Genomic DNA, 23143 nt, shown 5'->3' with positions numbered 1-23143 from the left:
CTACTTTGGAAGCCTAGAACCCACATTAGAAGTCTTGAAATTAAGCCTTTATTTGCTCTTGCCTCTGTGACACACTTGTAAACACAACGGCTTTGTTTCAAACACTATCTGATTATACACCTTCCTCTTCATTTCTTTGTCTTTTAGCACAGACCCTACTTATCTCTGACTTGAACTCATTTCTTCTCCCTGCCTCCATCCTTCTCTCTCTCAGGTACCCTGCTCCTAAATGGCAGCTCATCTTTGTCTCTTAGAAGAAAGTCCATAGTCCCCCATGATCTGGTCCCTCCTGCTTTGCAGCTACATCTCCACCTAATCCCCAAACCAACTGACTAACATCACCATCACTCCCTCCCTAAAACTTTCATATTCCAATAACAGTTACGGTATTAGATCTTTTTTTCACATCCTACACTCTTTTTGCTTTTGCAGATGCTATTTTATCTGTCTACAATACATTTCCCCTTTTTGTTCTACAAAATAATACTTTTTCATCAATAGATTTATCCCAAATACTAAGTCTCTTCTTGTGCTACATTAGGTTCCCCTTCTTATTATAAAAGAGTCTATAAATATCTATAAAAAACGCATTTACTATATGCTTTTGTATTCAGCAGCTCCATAAACAATCAGGGACTTTAGGAAAGTTGATTATTTTAAGTTTTTGAGATAAAACTGTAAGTGCTTTGAGGGTATAATGCTCTACTAGATCTGTTTAGTATTCTGAGCCTAACAAAGTATGAAAAATATAGCCAGCACTTCTCATTTACCTGCTGAATAAATATATAAGTGTAATACAAAATAACATCAAAACTATAGTCAAAAATATTCAGTTGAATTCCCAATATATTGATAAGGTAATTAAAAATTCATAAGAAATGATCACCATCAGGGGAAAGTGGGATTATAAGATGTCTGAGACACACTCAGGGAAGTAATTTCAGCTGTATTCCTGGGTCAGACAGCATTTAAATTCCTTAAGTAAGAAAAAGCCACTGGCATTGAATTTGTCTGCTTTTCTGTGATAACAAATAACTCTAAAATCTCAGGGCTTAAAAATGTGTTTTACTTCTTATTTATGTTCTGTGTTTGCACCTGCAGATCAGCTGTGACTCTGCTCCACGTGTCTTCTCCATGATGCCCAAGGTAAAGGAGAAGTCTCTGTTAGGGCCATGCTAGTTTCATGGCAGGAGGAAAGTGCAAGAGAAGTAATATGTGATTCTTCTCGAAGCTTAATTTCAGCCATAGTGTATATCATGTTTGCTTATATGCCAATGGCCAGAGCAAGTCATATCATCAATTGGGTGGAGATGCATAAGCCTTGCACTGGAGGCACCACACTTCACATGGCAATGAGCAGTGATCTATAACGTCTTAAAGGGAGGGGAGATAAAGATTTGTGAAAAACTATACACAGGCATTGAGAAATATCGTAAGAAATTCATAGAGGGAGTTAAGGGAAAAAAAAGATCCTTAACATTTGGTATGGCTGGTACTATAAACTAGCAAGGATACCTTTTAACTAATTGTTGAAAAAATAGACTATGCATTGGAAGAAAGGAAATGTGAGGGAAAAGTTGCAAAGAGCAAACAATGGAAAAAAGAAGAGCTTCTTCCAGAGCCAGGACTTGGCAAGAAAGCAGTGAATGTGAAGAAACATTTGACAGGAGTATTTGGTTGGGACTTCAATATACTTAGAGATGAAAGGAGTTGAAAAGGTCCATGATGAAGTCCAAATTAGCAAGAATAAAATTAGTAGCAAATAGAGAGAGGTATGCATTATAACTTGGGGAGAAAAGCATGTAATAAGTCAAATATTGTAACTGAAGAAAAATAAGATAATGTGGGTAAAGTTGGTGCTTTTATTTTATTATTAATTTTTGCAACCTCAAAGTTTTCATTGAAAATCTGCAAGAGGTTTTGTAGGAGGTAAATAATAAAAGATACTTTTAGAGAGGGCTCAAGATTTAAAAGGAGTAGGTAAGCAGGGCAAGAGTCAATAAGACTGGAGAGCATGATTTTTCTGACTGAAGTAAAGGCAAAATGTGAGAGAAAAGCACAGCTGTCTGGTGGCATTAGTCAATGCATTCCTTTGACAGGGTCCAACTGCATCATCCAGAAAGGGGAATAAATCAATGGTTGATTTTGTGAACACTGTTATTTTGAAGAAATTGGTTCCAGGAATTCTAAGATATGGGAGTTTGTGACCATAAAAGGGAAATGTGACTAATAAGAAGAAGTGGAGATAAAGCAGTGTTCTAGTAAAGAAGGTCAGATTAGGACATATAATTGATTCTGTTAGAGGAAAAGTGGGAGTGGAAGGAGGATGATTTGCTTTGGAGGTCAGTGTGATGCAGTCACAACAGGATATTACATACATGATTGATGTGAGTTGCACAGAAGAACACATTCCAGTGTTTATCTCCTTATGAACCCCAAAATAATAAGTATAGACATAGAGATAAATATACCAGATTGAATGCAGATCATGATAGACTTGAAGATTCAAACTTTGTTAACTGAACCCACTCATACCCAAATAATCCTTCCTTTAAGAAAAATGTAATCACATTTAAACACTCACAGATAATCTAGTGTGGAGATAGAACATGTTATAACTATATTAAAGTAGAAATTACAATAGCAGAATGGATAATAAAGGCTTAATATGCTACATCTGCCAGATGACGTTTCCTTTTTCACATCAGACTCAAATTAATGTTTTAGTGTAAAAATATATGCATAATTTTACATATACATACATATATAACATACAGCATAGTACATATTTATATACTGCTTCCTATAAACTTAGTCCTTTTAAAAAACTTATATTATTAACTAATATTATAACCCACATTTCACAAGAGCATACTGAGCACAAGGTCCTGCTGTGACAAATACACGTAGATTTCCTACCTTAAATTCTTTCGGAAACAAAGGACAGTAGATGGTTAAGTCAATACTTAAGAAACTAAATAGCCACTGTAAGTTACCTTTGTTTATTGTACATAATAAAGAGGGAAAGATATTAGAAATACTTATAGATATTAAAAATAGATATAGATATATAGATACAGTTACAAACATAGTACTCATCTCCATATTTAAACCTATTCTTCATGCACTGAAATCTTCCTCTTGGGCTGAAGGTCAAAACTTCCATCGATGATAGCACTCGATAACTACCAGATTCTGCACACCAAAAAAAGGCTCTGAAAGTCTTTTCTGAGAAGGCCTGGCACTTTGGACTCACCCATGAGCATGTGCAGTTTCTATCAACCTGCCTAATAACCATCTGGTCTATTCCATTATGTTATCCACAAATCCCAATTAATTATAGACTTAGAGAAGGAGAGAAAAAAATTCTCAGTGATTTAATATTCTCTTTACATTTCAGCATGAATTTTGTGGTTAAAATACCTTCACTCCAGGAAAGGAAAAACCAAATAACTCTTTTAGATCTATATGCTATTCCTGGTGTTGTTCTCCAGTCTCTTCAAGAAATTGGAGAGATAGCTCATGGTGGGAGGTGCATAGGATATGGAAGAAGACACTGATTTATGTCTCCCCTGCCCAGCCCTTACTGATAGAAAACTCATGGCTAACTCTTTAAATTCATATTTTGTCTATTCCAGAAAGAACAAATTACATTCTGCTTCTAGAATCCTGTGATTATGGTTATCTCTAATTTATTTTAAAACAGAAGAAAAAAGTCAAAGTGCATTTGTGTAGTGTTACTACTAGCATTTCCATATGGCTGAAGCATGGGCTACCTATGAGCGGATGGTTAGAGAAGGTAGCTGATGATCATAAAAGACTTACTATACCATGAAGAGTGGTTTTTATTTTGTCTTGAAGGTAATGGGAAACACTGACAATTTTAAGTGTTGAAAGGTTGATAGGACAGAAAGTTGGAATTGTGAAATTGAGAGTAGAGGAAACAAACAACTTGCAGCCACACAAGAAAAATACAAAAAAGAATTGGAAAGGGTAGCACTCATGGAAAGCATGGTAGAGAAAATAGAGTATATTTGATAGATGTTAAAGAAATACAGTGTACATCTTGGTGACACATTAGATTACCAAAGTGGAGATAACTAGGATAACATTAATCTATCTTCCGCCTCACAGAATGTCATGTTAACCCAGGCATACAATAGAGTAAAGAAGCCAAATTTGGAGGAAAAGAGGTCATCTTGATGTCATAAACTTAGTTATTAACGTCCGTTAATATTTCAAAGGGTAACTATGTATTCAATTATTTAATTTGGTAAAACCTGCAAATACTGTTAATTAGAGTAGTTGAAGCAAGTAATTAATGTAATTTAAAAGTAAAATCTAGTATCATTCTTTACTGTATTTCATTTGACATTCTTTCAACAACTACAAAGCCAGAAAAAGGCAACTACTCCCTTATAGACTCTTTGTAAAAGAGGATGACAGTGTTAAATAAGTCACAGATCCTGCCCTTGAGGCTGTAATACAATGTAGCAGATGCTACCCTAAAGCTGAGGAGATTTCCTCTAGGTATAGAAGAGGTTTATTAAGAAAGTCTTGAGTGCTGAGTTTACATGGTTGCCCTTTTAATAAACATATTGCTAAATGCAACAAAAAGATACATACTAATTATTATCTGCTTACCATTAACAATAACGATGATATCACGGAAGTCAATTTCTCCCCTAGCCTCCACTCTTCCTTCACACCTGTATATACCTTCATCACTTTTATTGATGTTGAGAATCTGCAGATTATTGTTGGCTAAGATAGCAAACCGATCTGTAAGGTAAGCAAAGGGGAGGAAATGGTATCAGTAATTGAAGGCAGAGTCCAGCATGCTTTAAATTGCTAAGCGTTAAAATATGGCACTTGTCTGACACTATCAAACTTTTCATCAACAAATTCAAATTTGAAAGTAAAATATAATTTCATGACTTCAATTTTTCCATTCTACACTGCCTGGTTACACATCTTTTTCAAAAATACATTCAAGATTTTATTTCCACATAAAACGGTTAGGGTATTATTTTGCCCTTGGTACTTTGAATGCAGAAATGATACACAAAAGAACAAAGCCGAGACATCAGATATAGCAGACACAAAGACATTTTGACTGCAAATATGTAGCAACTTGAGTAAGGAAAAGGGTTAGAAAATTGATTGAATATCCTTCCTCACACAATAATTAAATTAATAATTGCACATACCCTGAGGAGGCAGCTAAAATATATAATAATATTCAAGTCATGTAGAGGGCATATAAAATGGTCATATCTCAGATTTATTTGAAAGATTTTTTTTCTAAATGCAAGATAATCCATTTTAGGAAGGAACAGATTAGACTTCATTAATTTTATCTCGATTCCATTTTATGTGTGAGTATATGCAAATGCATAAATATAAAAATAAGCTGTTATAGGGCATGCATTAGCTGATTGCTGAAAATAACCTGGCTAGCCTAAGTAGCGTCTCAGCCTGACAGTATTTTCCATAATGCCTGGCCTTAGTTTTTTTGTTTTTGTTTTTGTTTTTTTTTTTTAATTTATTTATTTATGGCTGTGTTGGGTCTTCATTTCTGTGCGAGGGCTTTCTCTAGTTGTGGCAAGTGGGGGCCACTCTTCATCGCGGTGCGCGGGCCTTTCACTGTCGTGGCCTCTCTTGTTGCGGAGCACAGGCTCCAGACGCGCAGGCTCAGCAGTTGTGGCACACGGGCTTAGTTGCTCCGCGGCATGTGGGATCTTCCCAGACCAGGGCTCGAACCCGTGTCCCCTGCATTAGCAGGCAGATTCTCAACCACTGCGCCACCAGGGAAGCCCCTGGCCTTAGTTTTTAATCATCACAATATCGTTGCAGTCTTAACACCTTGCCCCTTCCTATCAAGTAAAGAATGTTCTCATATCCAGTTCTATTTTGAAACATGTTATAAATGTAATATCCTAAATTTCATTAATCAATTCATCCATAGATATCATCAAACATCATCTGTTTGCTAGGTACTGTACTTGGATACATTGATGAATAAGAGAAAACATCCTTGACCCCTTTGGGACTTTTGGTAAGGTAGAAATGTCATTAATTTAAGGTACCCACCTCTGGATATCTACTGTTAAAGCTACTTTTTGGAACTGTTCCAGTATTTATTACTCTTCCCCTATCTGCTGGCTTAATAGAGGTATTAGGGCAAACACAGAAGCCACATGAGGAAATGGTCCAGCCCCCCTCAACCTGGATCACTGGATGGATGGAAAGGTAGAATCCTGCCTCTCCCCCTGCTGTCAATTGGACTTTGCCTGAGTGAGAAATAAATTGCTATGACATTAAGCCATTCGCATTTGGGGTTCATTTTTCACAGCAATTCCTTAAGTCAAAGTAGAAGTTTGGGCTTTAAATACAAATAAGGAAGTTATCAGACTATAGAAGGTCATTAAAATAGGTAAGCATGTGGTTATTGATTGTCTAAGAGATAGTTAATAAGGAATGGAAATGTGTAGATTCTGAGGCTACCTCCGAAAGAAAATACCAGTTACAAGGCTACAGATACATAATTTTCAGCCCAGGAAGTATAAACTTTCCCAAAATATTTATTTCACCTTTTGGGTGATTCTAAGAAGAGATACAAAAATGTTTATGCAGATGCTTCCCCTGGTAAATTTTCTCATCAAAGAAGAAACTGGAGAGAAAGAAAGGCAATCTGCAAGAAATGTAACTTATAGTAAGTCCTGGAGTAACTCAGAACTCTTAAAAATGCATGATATTTCAAAGTAAATGTAAAAAAACTCTATTCAAGTGTGTTGCTGGAAATTAGAATGAGCAGCAATTACAATTGACCCTTGAACAACACGGGTTTGAACTGTGCAGATCCACTTATATGGGAATCTTTTTCAATAGTAAATACAGTACTACACAGTCCGAAGTTGACTGAATCTGAGGATGCAGAACTGAACCACAGATATGGAGGAACCTCGGATAAGGAGGACCAACTATAAATTATATTTTAATTTTTGACTGCATGTCGAGTCGGCACCCTAACCCCCGTGTTGTTCATGGGTCAACTGTATGAATTAAAAAGTTCAAATTTAAAGAGGGATGCAACGAGTCATAATGAAATCATTGTAATATTATACTTTCTAACTCACTAAAATATGTATCATCCTTAACTAAAAATTCTAAGTATATGTGTAAAGTCCATGGAATGATGTTAGCAAACTCTCAAACCAAAGAGCATTTTAATATGTATTTATAAAAAGCATTTGAAGAAAGCACTGTTTCAATCAATCACACATAACTATGGATATTGGAACTATTTAACTATTAGAGATGATCTATTTATCTCAGTTTTACAGATATCCACATTTTCATTATTGCAGTAAGAAAATAAATGAAATCAAATAATACACAATAAGGTGTCTGCTTTACGTTTCTTTAAGCAGGTTATTTTCTAAGTCCCCTTTTCTTCTGATTCCACAGCCACTGAATGGTTTGCCTCATCTACTCCTATGCCTTCAACTTATATTTTGATGATTCACAATTTTTCTTCAGACCAGATGATTCCTGTGAGTCCAGAATTGTGCAAGAGTCAACCAGATGTATGAACTTAGAAGGGCTGTAAATACTTCAATCTCAGCATGTTTAAAATTTGGCTCACTAGCTCCACCTGAAATTTCTCATAGGGTACTCTCCAGTTCTGTCTTCACAGGTCTTTACATTGAGCTAGTTGCCCAAGGCAAATTCCTTGAGTCATCTCTGACTTCTCCATCTCTCTCAGTGTGCATATCCAATCAAACCCATATCCTATCACTTCTCCCTTTATCATTTCTTAGTCTAGAATCTACTTTTCCCTCAGCAATTATTTCATTTGGATTTGAACTGTTCCCATTGCCTGGAGCTTGGCCTTGACTCTCATCCAATTCATTCTCCTCACTGAAGCACTGATATCCTTCTCAATACATATTAGATCATGTCACTGCCTTAATTAAAACCCTTTAGTGATGTCACCTTTGGATAGATTCTAAACTTCTCAATAGAGATGTCAAGGCCATATTGACTTGGCTCAACCTTCTTTTCCAGTATCCTTTCTTATTAGTCTTTATTTACAAATCCTAGTTATTATAAGTATTCTAGTTGTACTTATTCATAAATTCTAGTTATAATGAACTTAATTCAGTTTCTGAAACGTGCCACTCATGCTTTCACCTCTGGGCCATTGCATACGGTGTCCTCTCCTCTTGAAAGGTCCCCACCATTCTCTAGCTGGCTAATCCCTTTTCATCTTTAAAGGTTGCTTTTCTCTCTCAGCAGGCACCTTGAACCCTCTCCTCTGACCTAACTAGTTCAGGTGCTCTTTCTTTATCATCTTCTATCACTGCACTTTCCTTATCATATACCTCAACATACCTCGTTTTCATTGATTGATTTTTTCCACTAGATTATTAATATGTTGAGGGTGGTGGACTTGTTCATCATTTTAACCATGAATCACCACCTTCTAGTACACTAGATGAAATATACTAAATGTTCAATAATTGTTGAATGACTTTTTATACTGGAAGTAGATTTCATACAAATTTTATTGAACAAGAAGATTTTATCCATAGTTTTTGATGCCAAAAGGGTACTTCATTAGAAAATGCTCAAAACATTTAGGAAGTTTCAGAGATAACTTTCAAAATGGCTGAGGTAGAATGGGCAACTGCAATAGCATATCTTTCCATCAGGGTTGAGACTAAAGTCAGGATATTCAACTTTTATAACAAAATGTCACCTTTACTCCCTAAATACTTGGATTCTTTAGCATATGGATTTCCTTTCAACAAACAGCATGGTAAACCTCCACTTTGAGTAGTCTGTGGGAACATTAATTCTGCATATTTGTCACACAGCTGCTACCAAAAGCATGGTTAATAAGATGGACATTTCCAAACCTTCATTGTTTCATATGGAGACTTTAAACTTTATTCCTGTGCCACACTAAGGCTTCAGAAAGTTATCTGTACACACTGCATTATTCTAAATCCCCATATATGTTCCTTTCATGGTTGTAAACCTAATCTTATTTCATTAGTTTTAATGAAAGGATCACATAAGGTATAAAAATCTGAAGAATATTACTTCTTATAAATCTGTTATGAATGTAAAAAGTGTTTGATAATGAAGTATGTGGCAAGTGTCTCAAATATTAGAAGGTTAGAAAAGTTTGTTCATCTTCTCAATTCCCCTACATCCTTTACATCCCAAAGTCAGAACAAATTTTACATCCTTTTTAAAAAATTCTATTTTGCCTTCCCTGCAACTCAGCGTTAAGTTTCTATGTTTAACTGATTCCCGTGAATTAAAAACCCAATGAGAAGGAACAAGAAAAATAAATGTTATTTATTGAGAATCCGATATATAGTCAAATATTTTATTCATTCACTTAACAAATATTTATGAGCCTATCTTACTTAAAACTCAAACCATTGTTCAAAATGCATATAGTAATTTACTGTTTACAGATGAAGAATCCGAATTAGGTACAGAGCAGTTAGAAAAGCTGTTTGAGGCTTTAGGGACAAGGAAAGAGTAGAGCCTTAATGGAATTCCAGCTTCACAGCATTTCATCCTGGGATGCTGGGAAAACTGTAGCACAGAAGCATCACTCCTCCATCAGCACTGTACTTGACCATGAGTGTTTGCTTTGAGGATTTAACTGTTTTTTTTTTTTTTATCAGACTATCATTAGATTTTATCCCCAAATAAATTACAAAAAGTAGATATTATAGGGCAACCTCCAGTGTCCATGGATGCCAATGAATGAACTGTCTTTAGGCTTGAATTCCATCTGGCTACTTAACTGGAGGGATCACCTGCTCTGGGAAGATGGAGATGCTGATCGGTGCCCTGGGCCCGTTCAGTCAAGACCTTGCCAGTCCCTGCTGCTCACACTCTCTGCCCAGAGGCCTACAGTCAGCATCGATTTAACTGTCTTTTCAAAAATGAAACTCGGGCTTCCCTGGTGGCGCAGTGGTTGAGAATCTGCCTGCCAATGCAGGGGACACGGGTTCGAGCCCTGGTCTGGGAAGATCCCACATGCCACAGAGCAGCTGGGCACGTGAGCCACAACTACTGAGCCTACACGCTTGGAGCCTGTGCACCGCAACAAGAGAGGCCGCGACAGTGAGAGGCCCGCGCACTGCGATGAAGAGTGGACCCCGCTTGCCGCAACTAGAGAAAGCCCTCGCACAGAAACGAAGACCCAACACAGCCATAAATAAATAAATAAAACTCATTTCAAAACCATCTTGTAATTATGGTTTACAGTAAACCAGATGTACACTTGAAGCCTAAGATTAGGTAATCTGAAAGTGTTTAGACATTGTCATTTAACTGCTATGAAAGAATTGCTTTTTCTTTATTATTGAGGGGAAGAAAGCAGAAAATATACTGCACAATTTACTCATGAAATTTATTAGTAAAATCTAAAGCAGTTATCTGGAAATAAAGTATTATATCTCATTAACTTACTATAATAGAAAACAGAGTTTTAGTCAATAACTGACAAGCAGTGAAAATGCCAAGTCCAGAAAAATTCTCTCAAAGTTAAAAACAAATTTACTATCATGATCATGATACGTTCTCTGTACATATTCAAAAACAGAAACTCTCTGCTTTCTCTCCTTTATGTTGTAGAAGTTTCATCTCTTAGAAACACAAAACAAAATCATCCAAGATAGAAAGTATTTTAAAAGATTCAGTTATTTTGTACCTCTCTGCAATGCAAGTGCAATGAAAAACATTCTAAATCGAAAATGCTCCCAATTCACAATGATAAAGTAGCATAATGTAAGCAAATCATGCATCAATTTCAGATGTCATTTTATTCTGGAATTTTAGCTCAGTCTGAATCAAAATCATGAAGACAATTGAAATGAATGTACTCTTCTTTCTATTATCCATATTCTTCTTATCATAATATTTAGAATATGTAGGTATCTTTGAAAGAACAGTGACAGAAAAATAAGTAGGATTCATATAGATATTATTATAAGTTTACACATAATAAACCCATGGGATTACGTTTGAATTATAATATGCAGAATTTCAATAGACCAGGATTGATTCCTTTATTTGTTTGGTATCCTTGAACTGTTTGTATATAATTTTTTCTTGATCTAGAGCAGGAGTCAGCAAACTTTTTTCTGTAAGCTCCAAAAAATAACTATTGTAGGCTTTGTAGGACAAACCATCTGTGTCACAGCTGTTCAGCTTTGTTCCCAAAGTAGCCATAGACAATATGTAACAATTGGGTTTGGCTGAATTTTCATAACACCTTAGAAAAGCAGCAGAGGAGCTGAATTTAGCCTGAGGGCCATAGTTTGCCAACCTCTAGTTTAGAGCTTTGGGGTTCTCAAAACAGTCGTTTGAGGTTTAGGGTCAAACAATCTAGTTGCTATATTTACTCAGGTAGATTCAGTCTTTTAAAAAATTGCAGTATTGTTAGAACATATAACTTAGAGAGTTACCAAAATACTAACTGTCGGAAATAGCGGTGACTTCCTCATTATGATACAACCAGCTGACAACAGGTGCAGGCGAACTGCTGACTCGGCAAACCACTTCTGCATTCTCTCCTTGTTTGAACTCTTGAGGAGATACGACTTCTCTGAAAGTGAGTTTTTCTGCATCAAGAAAGTAAAACAAACCATACAAGTATTATTGCTTATTTCTCCCAATAGCATATTTCAGAATCCATGTTTATTGATGCTGTAATAAAATAATTAGGTAAATCTAGATCCTTTAAAACCTTAAACCAGATAATCTAATTCTCCTACCCAATAAATTCCATCTCACTGAGAATAAAATCCAAAGTCCTTACAATGCCACACTAGGTCCTGTATGAACTGGAGTCTGCCCCACAATTCTGATCCCAGTTTTTCTTCTCTCCTCCTAGTTGCTGCTTCGGGCAGTTCCTTGAACACTCCAGATTTGTTCTCATTCTGGGGCATTTGCACTCTCTTAAATTCCTTCAAATTTCTGCCCAACCTCCACATACAAAATAGCCATCTCCCTACGTCTCTAAACTTAATTTCTTTCCTATAGAATTCTATAGCATATATCTAGCATTTAAGCATTAGTTTTAGCTTATTTTTTGTCTGTCTCTACCCACTAAAATGTTAGCACCAAGTGGCCAGTGATATTTTCTGTTTTAGTCACTAATGTCTTTAGGAATTAGAATATTGTCTGCCATGCAGTAGACATACAATAAGTGTATTGAATGAATGCATGAATATGGATATTTATGCTTGATGAGAAATTTTCACAAAAGTAATTCATTGCTCTTGCTAAGAAGAAACAATTTTTTTTACCTTCACAAATAAAGCACTAGGGATCTTCCTTTGTATCATTTCAAAGGACACTTCTTTCCAGATACTAGTCTATGAAATGATTATTTCAACTTAATTCTTTGTTATTTATGAAATTGGTACAGTAAATGGTCATATAAATAAGTAAAACATCTTTCCTTGAGGAGCTTAGAAACTAACAGGAGGGGGAAAAAAAAGGTCAAATCAGGAAAAATGAGGGCAACAGTACTCCAACAGATTGCCCCACTCATCTAAGAGGAAGTCTTGCTCTGGTACTGCTTCCTTTTTTCCCCGTATGCTATTTCTAGAATAACAAAAACAAAGCTATAAGGAAGAGATGTCTTATGAGCTAGTATTCTAAAACGTTTTATAATTTTTCACTGGTAGAAATGCTAACTACCACAAATTAATTGTAAGGCAAAGTTCTAAGCACTTTATGCATGAGTTAATGTAGTCCTCAAAGCAACTCTATGTATGATGTAGGTACTACAATTATATCTATTTTATAGACGAGGAAATTGAAACAGAGAGGTTATGCGATTGCTCAAGGCCACAGGTGTAAGTGATAGAGCCTGGTTTCAAACCCTGGGAGTCGATGAGCTTCAGTGTTCCTAAACAGGTTAACAATTCCTAAAAGTGAGAAGTTGGAAAGGAATGTAGGAAGCAATCAATCACAAGTCGTAAAATGAAGTGTAAGTGTAGAAAACCTTGCTACTAAAAATGCCTGGAGTTGAAGAATCTGGTTAGATATTATTCTTCATTAGATGAGTTTTCAGTTTTTACTCTGTCTAAAGCCTGTCAGCTGACCCTTCCCCAGCTCTCATTCTAGATTGGTCACTGTTATCACATAGGTAATTTTATTTGTTCTAGTCATGATCCTTTTTTGAAAGTGAAAAAAAGCACTCCCAATAAATTTTATATCACTAAATAAAGTACAGATTTCTATTTACCCAACAGATTCTTAATTGTGTCAAAAAACTAAAACATTTTCATCTATATTATTTAACCAACAGAATTGGCTCCATCTATGTATTTATAATCCACTATAATCTATTATCGATTTTATTTTAGAGATGTACTGTGGTAAAATAGAAATAAGCTGATATCTGTAAAGGTCTTAGCACATTGTCCATCACATAGTTAGTTCTTAATGAGTGTTAGTTTCTATCGTTAGGTACATTTTAATTTGAATTTTTTATAAGAATGTATAATTTCAATCAATAAAACTTATAAATACATGACTTACGGTAAATTTCCAAAACAACTGTGGCTTCTTGTGTCTGTCCTTTGGCATCTGTTGCTTGACAGCGATATATCCCTGCATCTTCTATATTTGCGTTGTAGATGGTTAATCGTGATCTAATACCTTCCTTTTGCACTGATACCCTCTGTGTTGAAATTATCTTCTCTCCTTGAGGATTATACCAATCTATACTCTCAGGTTCACCAATTGCTGCAAAGAGCCATGGAAAAGAAATTTTGAAAATATGTTTCAAGTGTTTGTTTTGACAGTGGCATTTACTATCATGTAACAACTTTAACAATTTAGAAAAAAATGTAAATGGAAGACTGGAAGTCTGAAAATCTTACAAAATCGAAAGTAAACACAAATGCTAGCACACATGTTATCCTTATTTATCCAACATTGAGGTTTCAATCTTGTTTGAGTAACAAAACCCAGAGGAAACTTCCAGTATGGTACTTAAGCTATGACAGTGTAAACTTTACCATGGAAATCTATGGATTATTACTACACAAGTACTGAAAGTGCCTTGGCAACTGAGTCCAACATTAATTCCACTTAATAGGCATAATCTAAACAGAAACACAAGTACTAATGTAATTTCACCTGCTCAATTCTTTTTGCTAGGGTCAGGAAATAGCACTTTTTTCCCTGATACAGCAGAGCTCATGAAAACGTAAATCATTTATGAAATAAACTTTGGCTTTTGTTAATACAGAATTTTGAATTAATTTCCCAAGTTGTTAAACTTGTATAGATAAGGCCAATGACTATTTTTTAAATGGAGCCCTAATCTTCTCTTTTCCCAACTGAAATGAGTAGTTTCACCATTTTAATCTAAAACTGTTAACTCTTTAATCATATGATAATTAGAATGCATTGAAATGATACTTATAGTGCTAGGCAATTACAACCAAATCATTACAGGGTAAACATTTATTTAAGTTTTCCAATTCAGAATCTAGGTTATTATCCTCTTCATAAAAGCTGAAGCTTCCCATGTTTGCTTTTAGTCACCAAAAGGATGTATTTCACCTAATTACTTGAGAGATAATTTGTGGAAGCAGCATACACTATTAACTCAAAAGTATCAGGAGAAAATGCATAAAGTTAAGTAACATCTTCAGGACCTTTTTGAAGAAAATTACTCCTTCTCATTTTTTTTTTCCCCAAGATATGGCTTTAGAAACAAATTGTCCTCCTTCCTATATCAAATTAGACATGATGGAGAAAAAGGTATGAAAGAAGTTTAGTTAAATCTTAAATGAATCTTAGTTATGTTATCTTCAGTTTTTCTGAACAGAACCATAAAACCATAGTAGTTACAGGATAACTCATTTGGGGGAGGTATTTGTTTAAATTCCCTCCTCTATCGAGAAGTTACAAAAGAATAATTTAAATGTATATTACTTTAAGTTTCAGCAATAGAAAACCTCAGTTTATACAGTAAATTATACAGGATATTCTGTGAAATATCTTGGACATTTTCATTCTTAATGATATGGAATAAAATTTCATGGAGAGTTTATTCTGTATTTTCATAGAGCAGTCATAATTCTCTTTTTTTTGGCAACTCAAATAATAATTTCCAATAAAGCTTTGCATATTGTTTTACTGATAAGACTGGGCTATTGGATTAATTAATAAGTAGCATTAAACTTATTTTCTTGAAAATGTAATATAAAAATTCATTTGCTATACATGACACATTCTTATTTAGTTCTGTGAGGGTATGACTGAACTAGGCTGGATCCTGGGACCTGGGACACTTTGCTGCAGAGCTTGCACCTGAACAAACCTCTCCTGGAGCAACAATATACAAAGAAACTATAAGGGACTAAAAATAACTGCAAGCATGTCCAGCTGGGACAAATTATGAATAAGATACAAAAAGGCCAAAACCCAACTGCTACATTTGAGGTGCTGGGAGCAAAAGCATGGTACTACGCGTGATTCCTGCACACAGCACCACCAAGGGGGTGGACAGACCACCTAAGCCAGCCGGCCAGCCGGACCCGCTGATCCACCATTACCCTTATCCCATTTAAGGGACCAGCTCACTCCACCTCAGGGAGCAAGCAAGGGAACTTGTTACTTGTTTTCACTCCCTTGTGCTGCATCAAGAGTCCCTACAAAACCCTGCCTGAATTCCCCCTCTGGCCTCTTACCAATTTCTATTGATTAAACAGTCCAAGAACCCAGGTCAGTAACATGACTAACTTCTAGTTGAATTTGAAGACATATTTATTTTATTGAGTTTTAGATGTCTATATTCAGGAAACTTTAGAATCATATCAACATAGTCACCATTGTGATAGAAGAGTACATGCAAGCGTTTTGATTTGCATTGGTTTCCCACATCTTTATTTTTAGATTTTTGTTTTACTACTGTATTTAAGATAAATAAGGCCACTTCCATGACAACAGTACAGCTCTTGATTATACATCTGTATATAAAAGGAAAAAAAATGTTTAATTGTTTTGCCTTATTATTAAGAGCAAAACTCAGTACCACTGAATGATGTTAATTCATACTTTTAAATTATGTCTTAATTTGACCTTATGAATTACATACATCATACAATTTATATCACAAAGATAATGCAAATCCAAGAAAATAATACAATTTTATTTTATTTTTCAATTCATTTTTAAACTATTTCATTATTCTGTGATCTTGTGAGTTAATTGAGCTGCATGTGTGCGTTTGTGCATATAAAATATGGATAAGGTTTAGAAACAATGAACTATATTCTTATGCCAAAGCTGTACTGACATAGTAAATGATGTGGAACCAGTGTCGCCCCCACTCTCTGCTTTTACATTTGCCAATATATAAAAACATGTGTCAACAAGACCTATCAATTCAGACCTTTATTAAGAAGGCAAATATGTGAAGACTCATGGCCTCAATTAGTTATTCATATTATCTGATATTATTTTTAGATATGTTATTATAACTGCTTCTATTTTTTTAATTGTCATAATAATTTAAATAAGCCATGCCATTCTGAAGACAACTTTTATAATGCATTTTATGTCAGAAATGTCTATTTAATCCAGTTTTGAATTGCTAAAGTATAATCAGGAATGGAAACAATTTTAAAATATACTAAAAAGCAATTTTGGCACTAAATGAATACTTTTAAAACTTTATATATGAAGGCTTATATGCATGAAAATGAATATGATGAATTTAAATCTTGGCACTAAATGAATATTTGCAAAACTTTATATATGAAGACTTGTATGCCTGAAAATGAATACGATGAATCTAAATAGCAGCAGAATGTGCTCATTTGTGAGTTTTACAATATGTTGAATAGGAATTTGTTGCTTAAGTAGTTAATATCTTCTAGAAGAATTCTACATGTGCATGATTAAACTAGATGAGGTCCATAATAATTTCGCATAGGCATTATGATATATAATACTTCTAATTAATAGTCACAAAAATCTTGCAAAACCTTTGCTGATTAAATATCTACTTTTAAAGGTCACATTTCATAAGGAAGGATATGATATGCTTTGTCCTAAACTCTTCATTGAAGTGAAACTATAATGCAGGGTGCCATATCTAACTTATTCATAGCATATTTACGAAAATGGTTCAATTATAACGTTTACATTCATCCTAAGGTTACTATTTAGATAGAAATAATATTTAAATTGATGTAAAAGTTATCATGCATACATTATATTTGATAAGTTATTTTCAAAGTAAATAATCTAGTTTATTTAGCAGTCAAAATTAGTAACTTGAAAGCAACAAATAAAATTCATAGTGTTTAATATGTAAAATATTTTCATTAACACTTTTCCAATCATTATAAGCCCAATGATAATATACAATTTTATTTCTAGAGAATTGACATTTAACCACTTAAATTTAGTCAATATATTATATTAATAAAGAATGAAACAAGTTATCTGAAAATATTTGTAGAAATACATACCTGTACATGTGAAGAATTTAGATTCGCCCACACTAAGCTCTACTTTGCTAAGTGAAATTGTCACTTGAAGAAGAGCTGAAAAAAATATTTGAGTAAAATTAGTTATGGTTTTAAACATGAATGCTAAGATTTTAATACATGGTGTCTATACCACATGATTGAAATAGCAATTATTTACCCTCTTATGCTTTTATTACCTGTAAAGAGAAATGAAAGTTTTGTAAAATACAATTTAACAAATTATATACATTATATTATTATGCACCTTACAAACAGACCAAATACAGGACTTGTTCAAGCTACGTTGAAATTTTTATTTTAGAAAATGAGAAAATTCATACTCAGACAGCTGTTCCATATTCACAGGCTAGGCATTCTGTGTACTACCAGATTGGACAATAGCTACATAAAATTTTTGCTCAAATTTTGTAAACTTGCTTAAAAAGAGTAAATCCTACACTGTTATTACAACAATTAAAAATTTAAGTCAAATACTTTTTGACTACCTACTAAAATATTTCCATGAAAGGAGACAAACACAGGGAAGAGAGGGAGTACTACATAAGGAAAGGGGAATAAGCATTTTTTTTCCCACAAGATAAATAAGTGAAGTAACCAGGGCAATGGCCATAAAATAGAGGAGATGTTCAAAAAGTTTGTTGTCAAATTTGAAATAAAACAGCTGAATATCCTAAAACTTCAGAAGATAATGAAAATTATGTTTTAACATAAATTAAAAGATTTATGTTTCTAATAATATGGTGGACAAGATAGTGTTACCACTCCCCAAAACCCTGTTCCACCATCCTTTTCCCCCCGAAATACATAGCTAACCTTTCAGGAAAGTAATGGTGCCTCAAGGGAAAAAAAAATGAAGAAAAATCTAAAAACTAGAGTACAAGCCTACACTGGGAATTTGTGGATCATAGTAACTGAAAGTCTCACAGATTGCAGAGAATGGATCCAAGCTTGGCTAGAAGAGGAGATGTTACAGAATACCAAGAAACACTAGACCAGGATAAGATTCACTCAGTACAAGAAGGGTACAGAATAAATTAGCCTACTGACAAAAGGGAATGACAAGGAGAGTTGTCTTTTCTGGCCTGTGTAAAGGACAAATGTTTCTTCTTAAATAGGTTAACCATGGTTCTGCCATACCCCAGGTTTGGGATTTTAAAATTGTAGATACATGTTCCTTGGGAAACCCCAAGCTGAAATTTAAATTAAAAAGCACTCTCACATGTAGGGCTCACAGCTAAGTGGCAGAAGCAAACATAAAATCCCTTCAGAAGAGCTATGTAATAGGCCCAGACTCCCCAAGATTTTCATAAATGAACCTCTCTTTAACCTAAACTCCCATTCTGACATTATAAAACACATGGTGAAATAAGGCACTGTGAGCAAGAATTAGTTGAAATAACCTAGAGGAGAAATAGACCCATGACATTTCAAAACAGGGAATTAGACTAAGAATGTAACATAGCTATGTTGACAATGTTTAAAGAAATAAAATGTGAAATCAAAAAATATGAGAACAGAAGAAAATATTTCTCAAGAAAAACTTGTCAAACATGCTATTTAAGCTCTTTAAAATATTTCCTTGAGTGGGAGGGAGGGAGACGCAAGAGGGAAGAGATATGGGAACATATGTATATGTATAACTGATTCACTTTGTTATAAAGCAGAAACTAACACACCGTAAAGCAATTATACTCCAATAAAGATGTTAAAAAAAAAAATTTCCTTGAAAGTCCCATACTTGATTGATGAATTCCTTCTTTTTCTGGAAACCTCCCTGAGAAACAGTATGGGCTACATGGCTATCTTCTTTCATGTCGGTCTTGGTCCTATTTTTATTGATAACTTCATCAACACTCAGAGGGTACTTGGCACATTATAGGGGCTCAAAAAATGTTCCAGTAAGTCTAATATTTCAGAGAGAAACATGTAAAGAAGAGCAAAGAATTTAGAAAGAACAAGGAGAAAACTAGAAGAAACAGAGTGTCTACTATAAACAATGTCAATTCTAGTGAGAATTGACAGAAGAGGACTTTTTGAGAAGTAACTAATCCCCTTGATGAACTTAGTTTAAGTGTAATGAGGACAATAGAGGCAAATTGCAGAAAAAGTCAAGGAATTTGAGATTGTCCTCTTAAGAAACTTGAATCTGTAAAGATGTACAGGGTTTTGGGGATCCGCAATTCTGGGCATGTGGTCAGGGATTTTATAAATTGGGGAAAGTTTACTCATACTTATGGATAGAAGGGAAAGAGGCAGAAAAGAGGTTATATGGTTGAAAGAAAAAAGGGAATTGTGATTCAGTTTCTCATTCTCTTTTCACTCCTCTTACTTTCTCCTTTAAGACATCATTTTATTTCATGGCATCAACTTCCTTTTCTCTTTGAATCTTCAGTCTGTGCTTTCCCAAAGTCTAATCCTGCAATTTCTCATCCTCAACTAGCATTCAGTTGGATAGCATATTTTAATTTCAAACCCTCCATGTGCAAACTAAACCCTTCCCCTTCCACCAAAAATTGCTCACTGTTCACTATTCCATTTTTGTTCATCACCAATCAATTGCAAAGTCTTGGATATAACCTCTGAAACATTACTTGTATGCATTCTTGTTTATTTCCAACACTGTTTCCCTAATACATGCACTCATTAATTTTAACCTGAGATATTTCTTTTAATCTGAGATAGTGATGCATCAAATTCTATATTTCTTTTTCTGACGTTTATCTCTTCAACATTTCTTCCCATGGGAGCATTTTTCAGGCTGCTGCAAGCATACATTTCTAAAACCGTTTAATTTTACCTGCCTACTCAAAAATCTTCAAAGTGCATTTGCTTTGTCCAATTAATTATCAATATTATACACATTTTCATAGAAAGAAAACTAACTTTTCCAAGTTTATTTCCAATTACTCCTTAATGCTTTTGTGGCTATAGACAACTAAAATTAATCATCCCCCGCTTCCCCACTGACTCACACTTCCTCACCAATGTGCATTTGCTCAAAATATTTCCTTTCCCTTCATCTCCCTTTCTCTCATCTCCCCATCGCTGGCTACATTCTATCTTCAAAATAAAACTAAAATATCAATAAATTTACAAAACATTCTTGGATAGTTCCATCTACAATATCAACAAATAAATATCTTTGATCCAGAGACATGTTCACTAAACAAATGAAACGTACATTGCTGTTAATGATAGTCACTTCTCTACTATATTTAAATGTAAATTTTACAAGTGAAAGCTCATCACCCTCACTTCTGTTTCTCCTAAACTGATAATATATAAATGCATGGCAGAATAGTGAACAAACACTTACCAAGAGCTTATTGTACACTGGGTACAGAACACTGACAGTATTGACAATATAAAATTTTGGAATTACTTCATTGACTTAAATTGAATTTAAAGATAGCAGAGGTTTTGAGAAATGTCCACCAATTATTACTTAAGTAATTCCCATCTTTGACCTTTGGAGTTTACAGAAAATACAAAACTTGAAAGATGTAGGCATTTTAAAAGTCAAATACAGTTCTGAACAATTTTACGCAGATTTGCTGATGGGTATAATAAATAACTTACATTCATTGCAATAAAATGAAATTAAGCTTGAAATTAATTAGTTAATTTATATTAAAATACTTGGCAAATTTTTTATTCAGTACAAACTATCAATTCACCCATTAATCAAGACCATATTTTTATGGGCATTTTGGTGTCAGGGCACATGGCTATAAATCAGGGACTAAAAGTACATAATAAAAAGAAAACATAATTCTCTAGCTTAATACATTTCCCAAAGGCTAGATTTGCTCTAAGTGACCTCTACAGATACATTAAAACATGTGCATATTAGGAAAAACTTGAAGAACTAAAATCTAAGGTCATGCCTTAATCATTGCTCTAGTGATTTAACATCATTTCTTGTGATCATTCCTGATGTGTGGCCACCTCCAACAGACTCATTTTGGACCCAAATGTGAGAAGAAAATGAAATAATTTTCTAATGCCAAAAGTTGTATTCAGAGAAAGCTGGGCAGGACTGATATATTTATATCTATCCAGTTAATCTCTCTTTCATTTCTGATGTTTCAATTTAGGCACAACAAATGAAAGTGGAGAGTGATGTGGGGCCTTTACATCATTTAGAAAAAAGATATTAAATATTTGTAATCAAAATTTCTATATAGGATTGGGTGGAATTCGAAAAATAGAATGGCATTCACTGATGCTGAAAAATCTAATTTTGATATTTTACTCTTCTTAGGTATTTGGAATAGATATAATAACTTTGAGGAAAATTGAGAAGGATATAATGTTATATAGATTGAGTCACTTGATATTAGCAACATTATTGATTAAATGATGGCATTACTTAAAACCAATCAATAAATCATATTTTTGTATTAGAATTGGGATTGGTCAGTATCTTCGCAAGAGATTCTCATTAAAGTAAGAAATCATTTTAAACCCATAGACTGAAAAGTTGGAGGCATGATAAATCTATCTTTTTTGAACTATCCTCAAAGAAATATATGTAATAATAACCTTAAATGTAGAGTTGGGTAAATTAAAAATTGTTTACCAAAATCAATAAGTATTTATTGAATATATGAATTTTTTAAATCACTCTTTTTAGATACTATGGTATACAAAAATAAGTTACAATTCCTAATGTCAAAGTATTTCTAATTTATTTGGTAAGGCAACAACACGACATAAAAAGAAGAATGATAAAACAAGATGATGTTTATCAATTATGACCATTATGAGATTTATGATCAAGAATGCTGCATAGAGGGCAATAAAACTTGAAGAAAAAAGTTGGAATAGATGTTGTAATAAAAGGACAGAAAGAGGGTAGACATTCCAGGTAAGGAATGCATGTTGGTGGACATTCCAGGTAAGGCAAAAATGTTCAAGGAATATTCAGGGAATAATTAGTAGATCAATATAGATGAAGTTGATCTCATGTAGAATATTGGTAATATAACTGGAGAAATAGTTTTGAAAATACATTGGAGGATCTCAAATGCCATGGTAAAATTTCTGGACTTAAGTTTTTGTCCATTAATTATTTATAAATAGAAACCAACATGACAAAATTGGCATTTAGTAAAGGTTAGTCAGAAGATAGGATGGCTGACAAATTGAATTCAGGGGAAAATTTAGGGTATGTTATGATGAGTATCTCAGTTGGCTGGTGGCAGAGAACATGGAAAGGTAGGAATGGATGTAACAAAAAAAGTAAAAATAGGAGTTATCTCTGGATCAATTAGAACATTACTGAAAAAGGGAAAAAAGTCAAAGATGTTAAAGTTTTCTGTTTCAGTGAAACAAGCGTCACCAATGTAAAGAATTTCAGGAATAGAGGAAAAAATATGGAGCCATAATCTATACCATAAATGAAAATTACTTCTCAAGATAGAACATAGACGACATTTTAACAAAGATAACTTCTATCATAACAAAGCTTAAATTAATATTTGTAATTTAAGTAAGCATGCAGATTAAATAGCAAATATTCAAAGGGGACTTTCTTAATTTACAGGAATATAAATAGAATGAAGTGATTGGCATTTCTA

General features: G+C 34.1%; 1 protein-coding gene across 2 annotated transcripts in view; it reads right to left on the bottom strand.

Moving 5' to 3' along the window:
* NCAM2 (neural cell adhesion molecule 2) overlaps positions 1-23143 on the bottom strand; it is a 485073-nt gene that overhangs the window by 196513 nt on the left and 265417 nt on the right. For both annotated transcript variants that reach the window (XM_036851505.1, XM_036851506.1), the window contains exons 2-5: positions 17541-17615; positions 13588-13794; positions 11514-11657; positions 4645-4782 (exon numbers count right to left, since the gene is read on the bottom strand). In XM_036851505.1, coding sequence (XP_036707400.1) covers positions 4645-4782; positions 11514-11657; positions 13588-13794; positions 17541-17615 — 564 coding nt within the window. The remainder of the gene's footprint in view (positions 1-4644; positions 4783-11513; positions 11658-13587; positions 13795-17540; positions 17616-23143) is intronic.

The sequence above is a fragment of the Balaenoptera musculus genome, chromosome 4, assembly GCF_009873245.2.
Source record: "Balaenoptera musculus isolate JJ_BM4_2016_0621 chromosome 4, mBalMus1.pri.v3, whole genome shotgun sequence".
Classification (NCBI taxonomy): Eukaryota; Metazoa; Chordata; class Mammalia; order Artiodactyla; family Balaenopteridae; genus Balaenoptera; species Balaenoptera musculus.
Note: the sequence above shows the minus strand (reverse complement) of the source record. Positions and strands in the feature narration are given on the sequence as shown.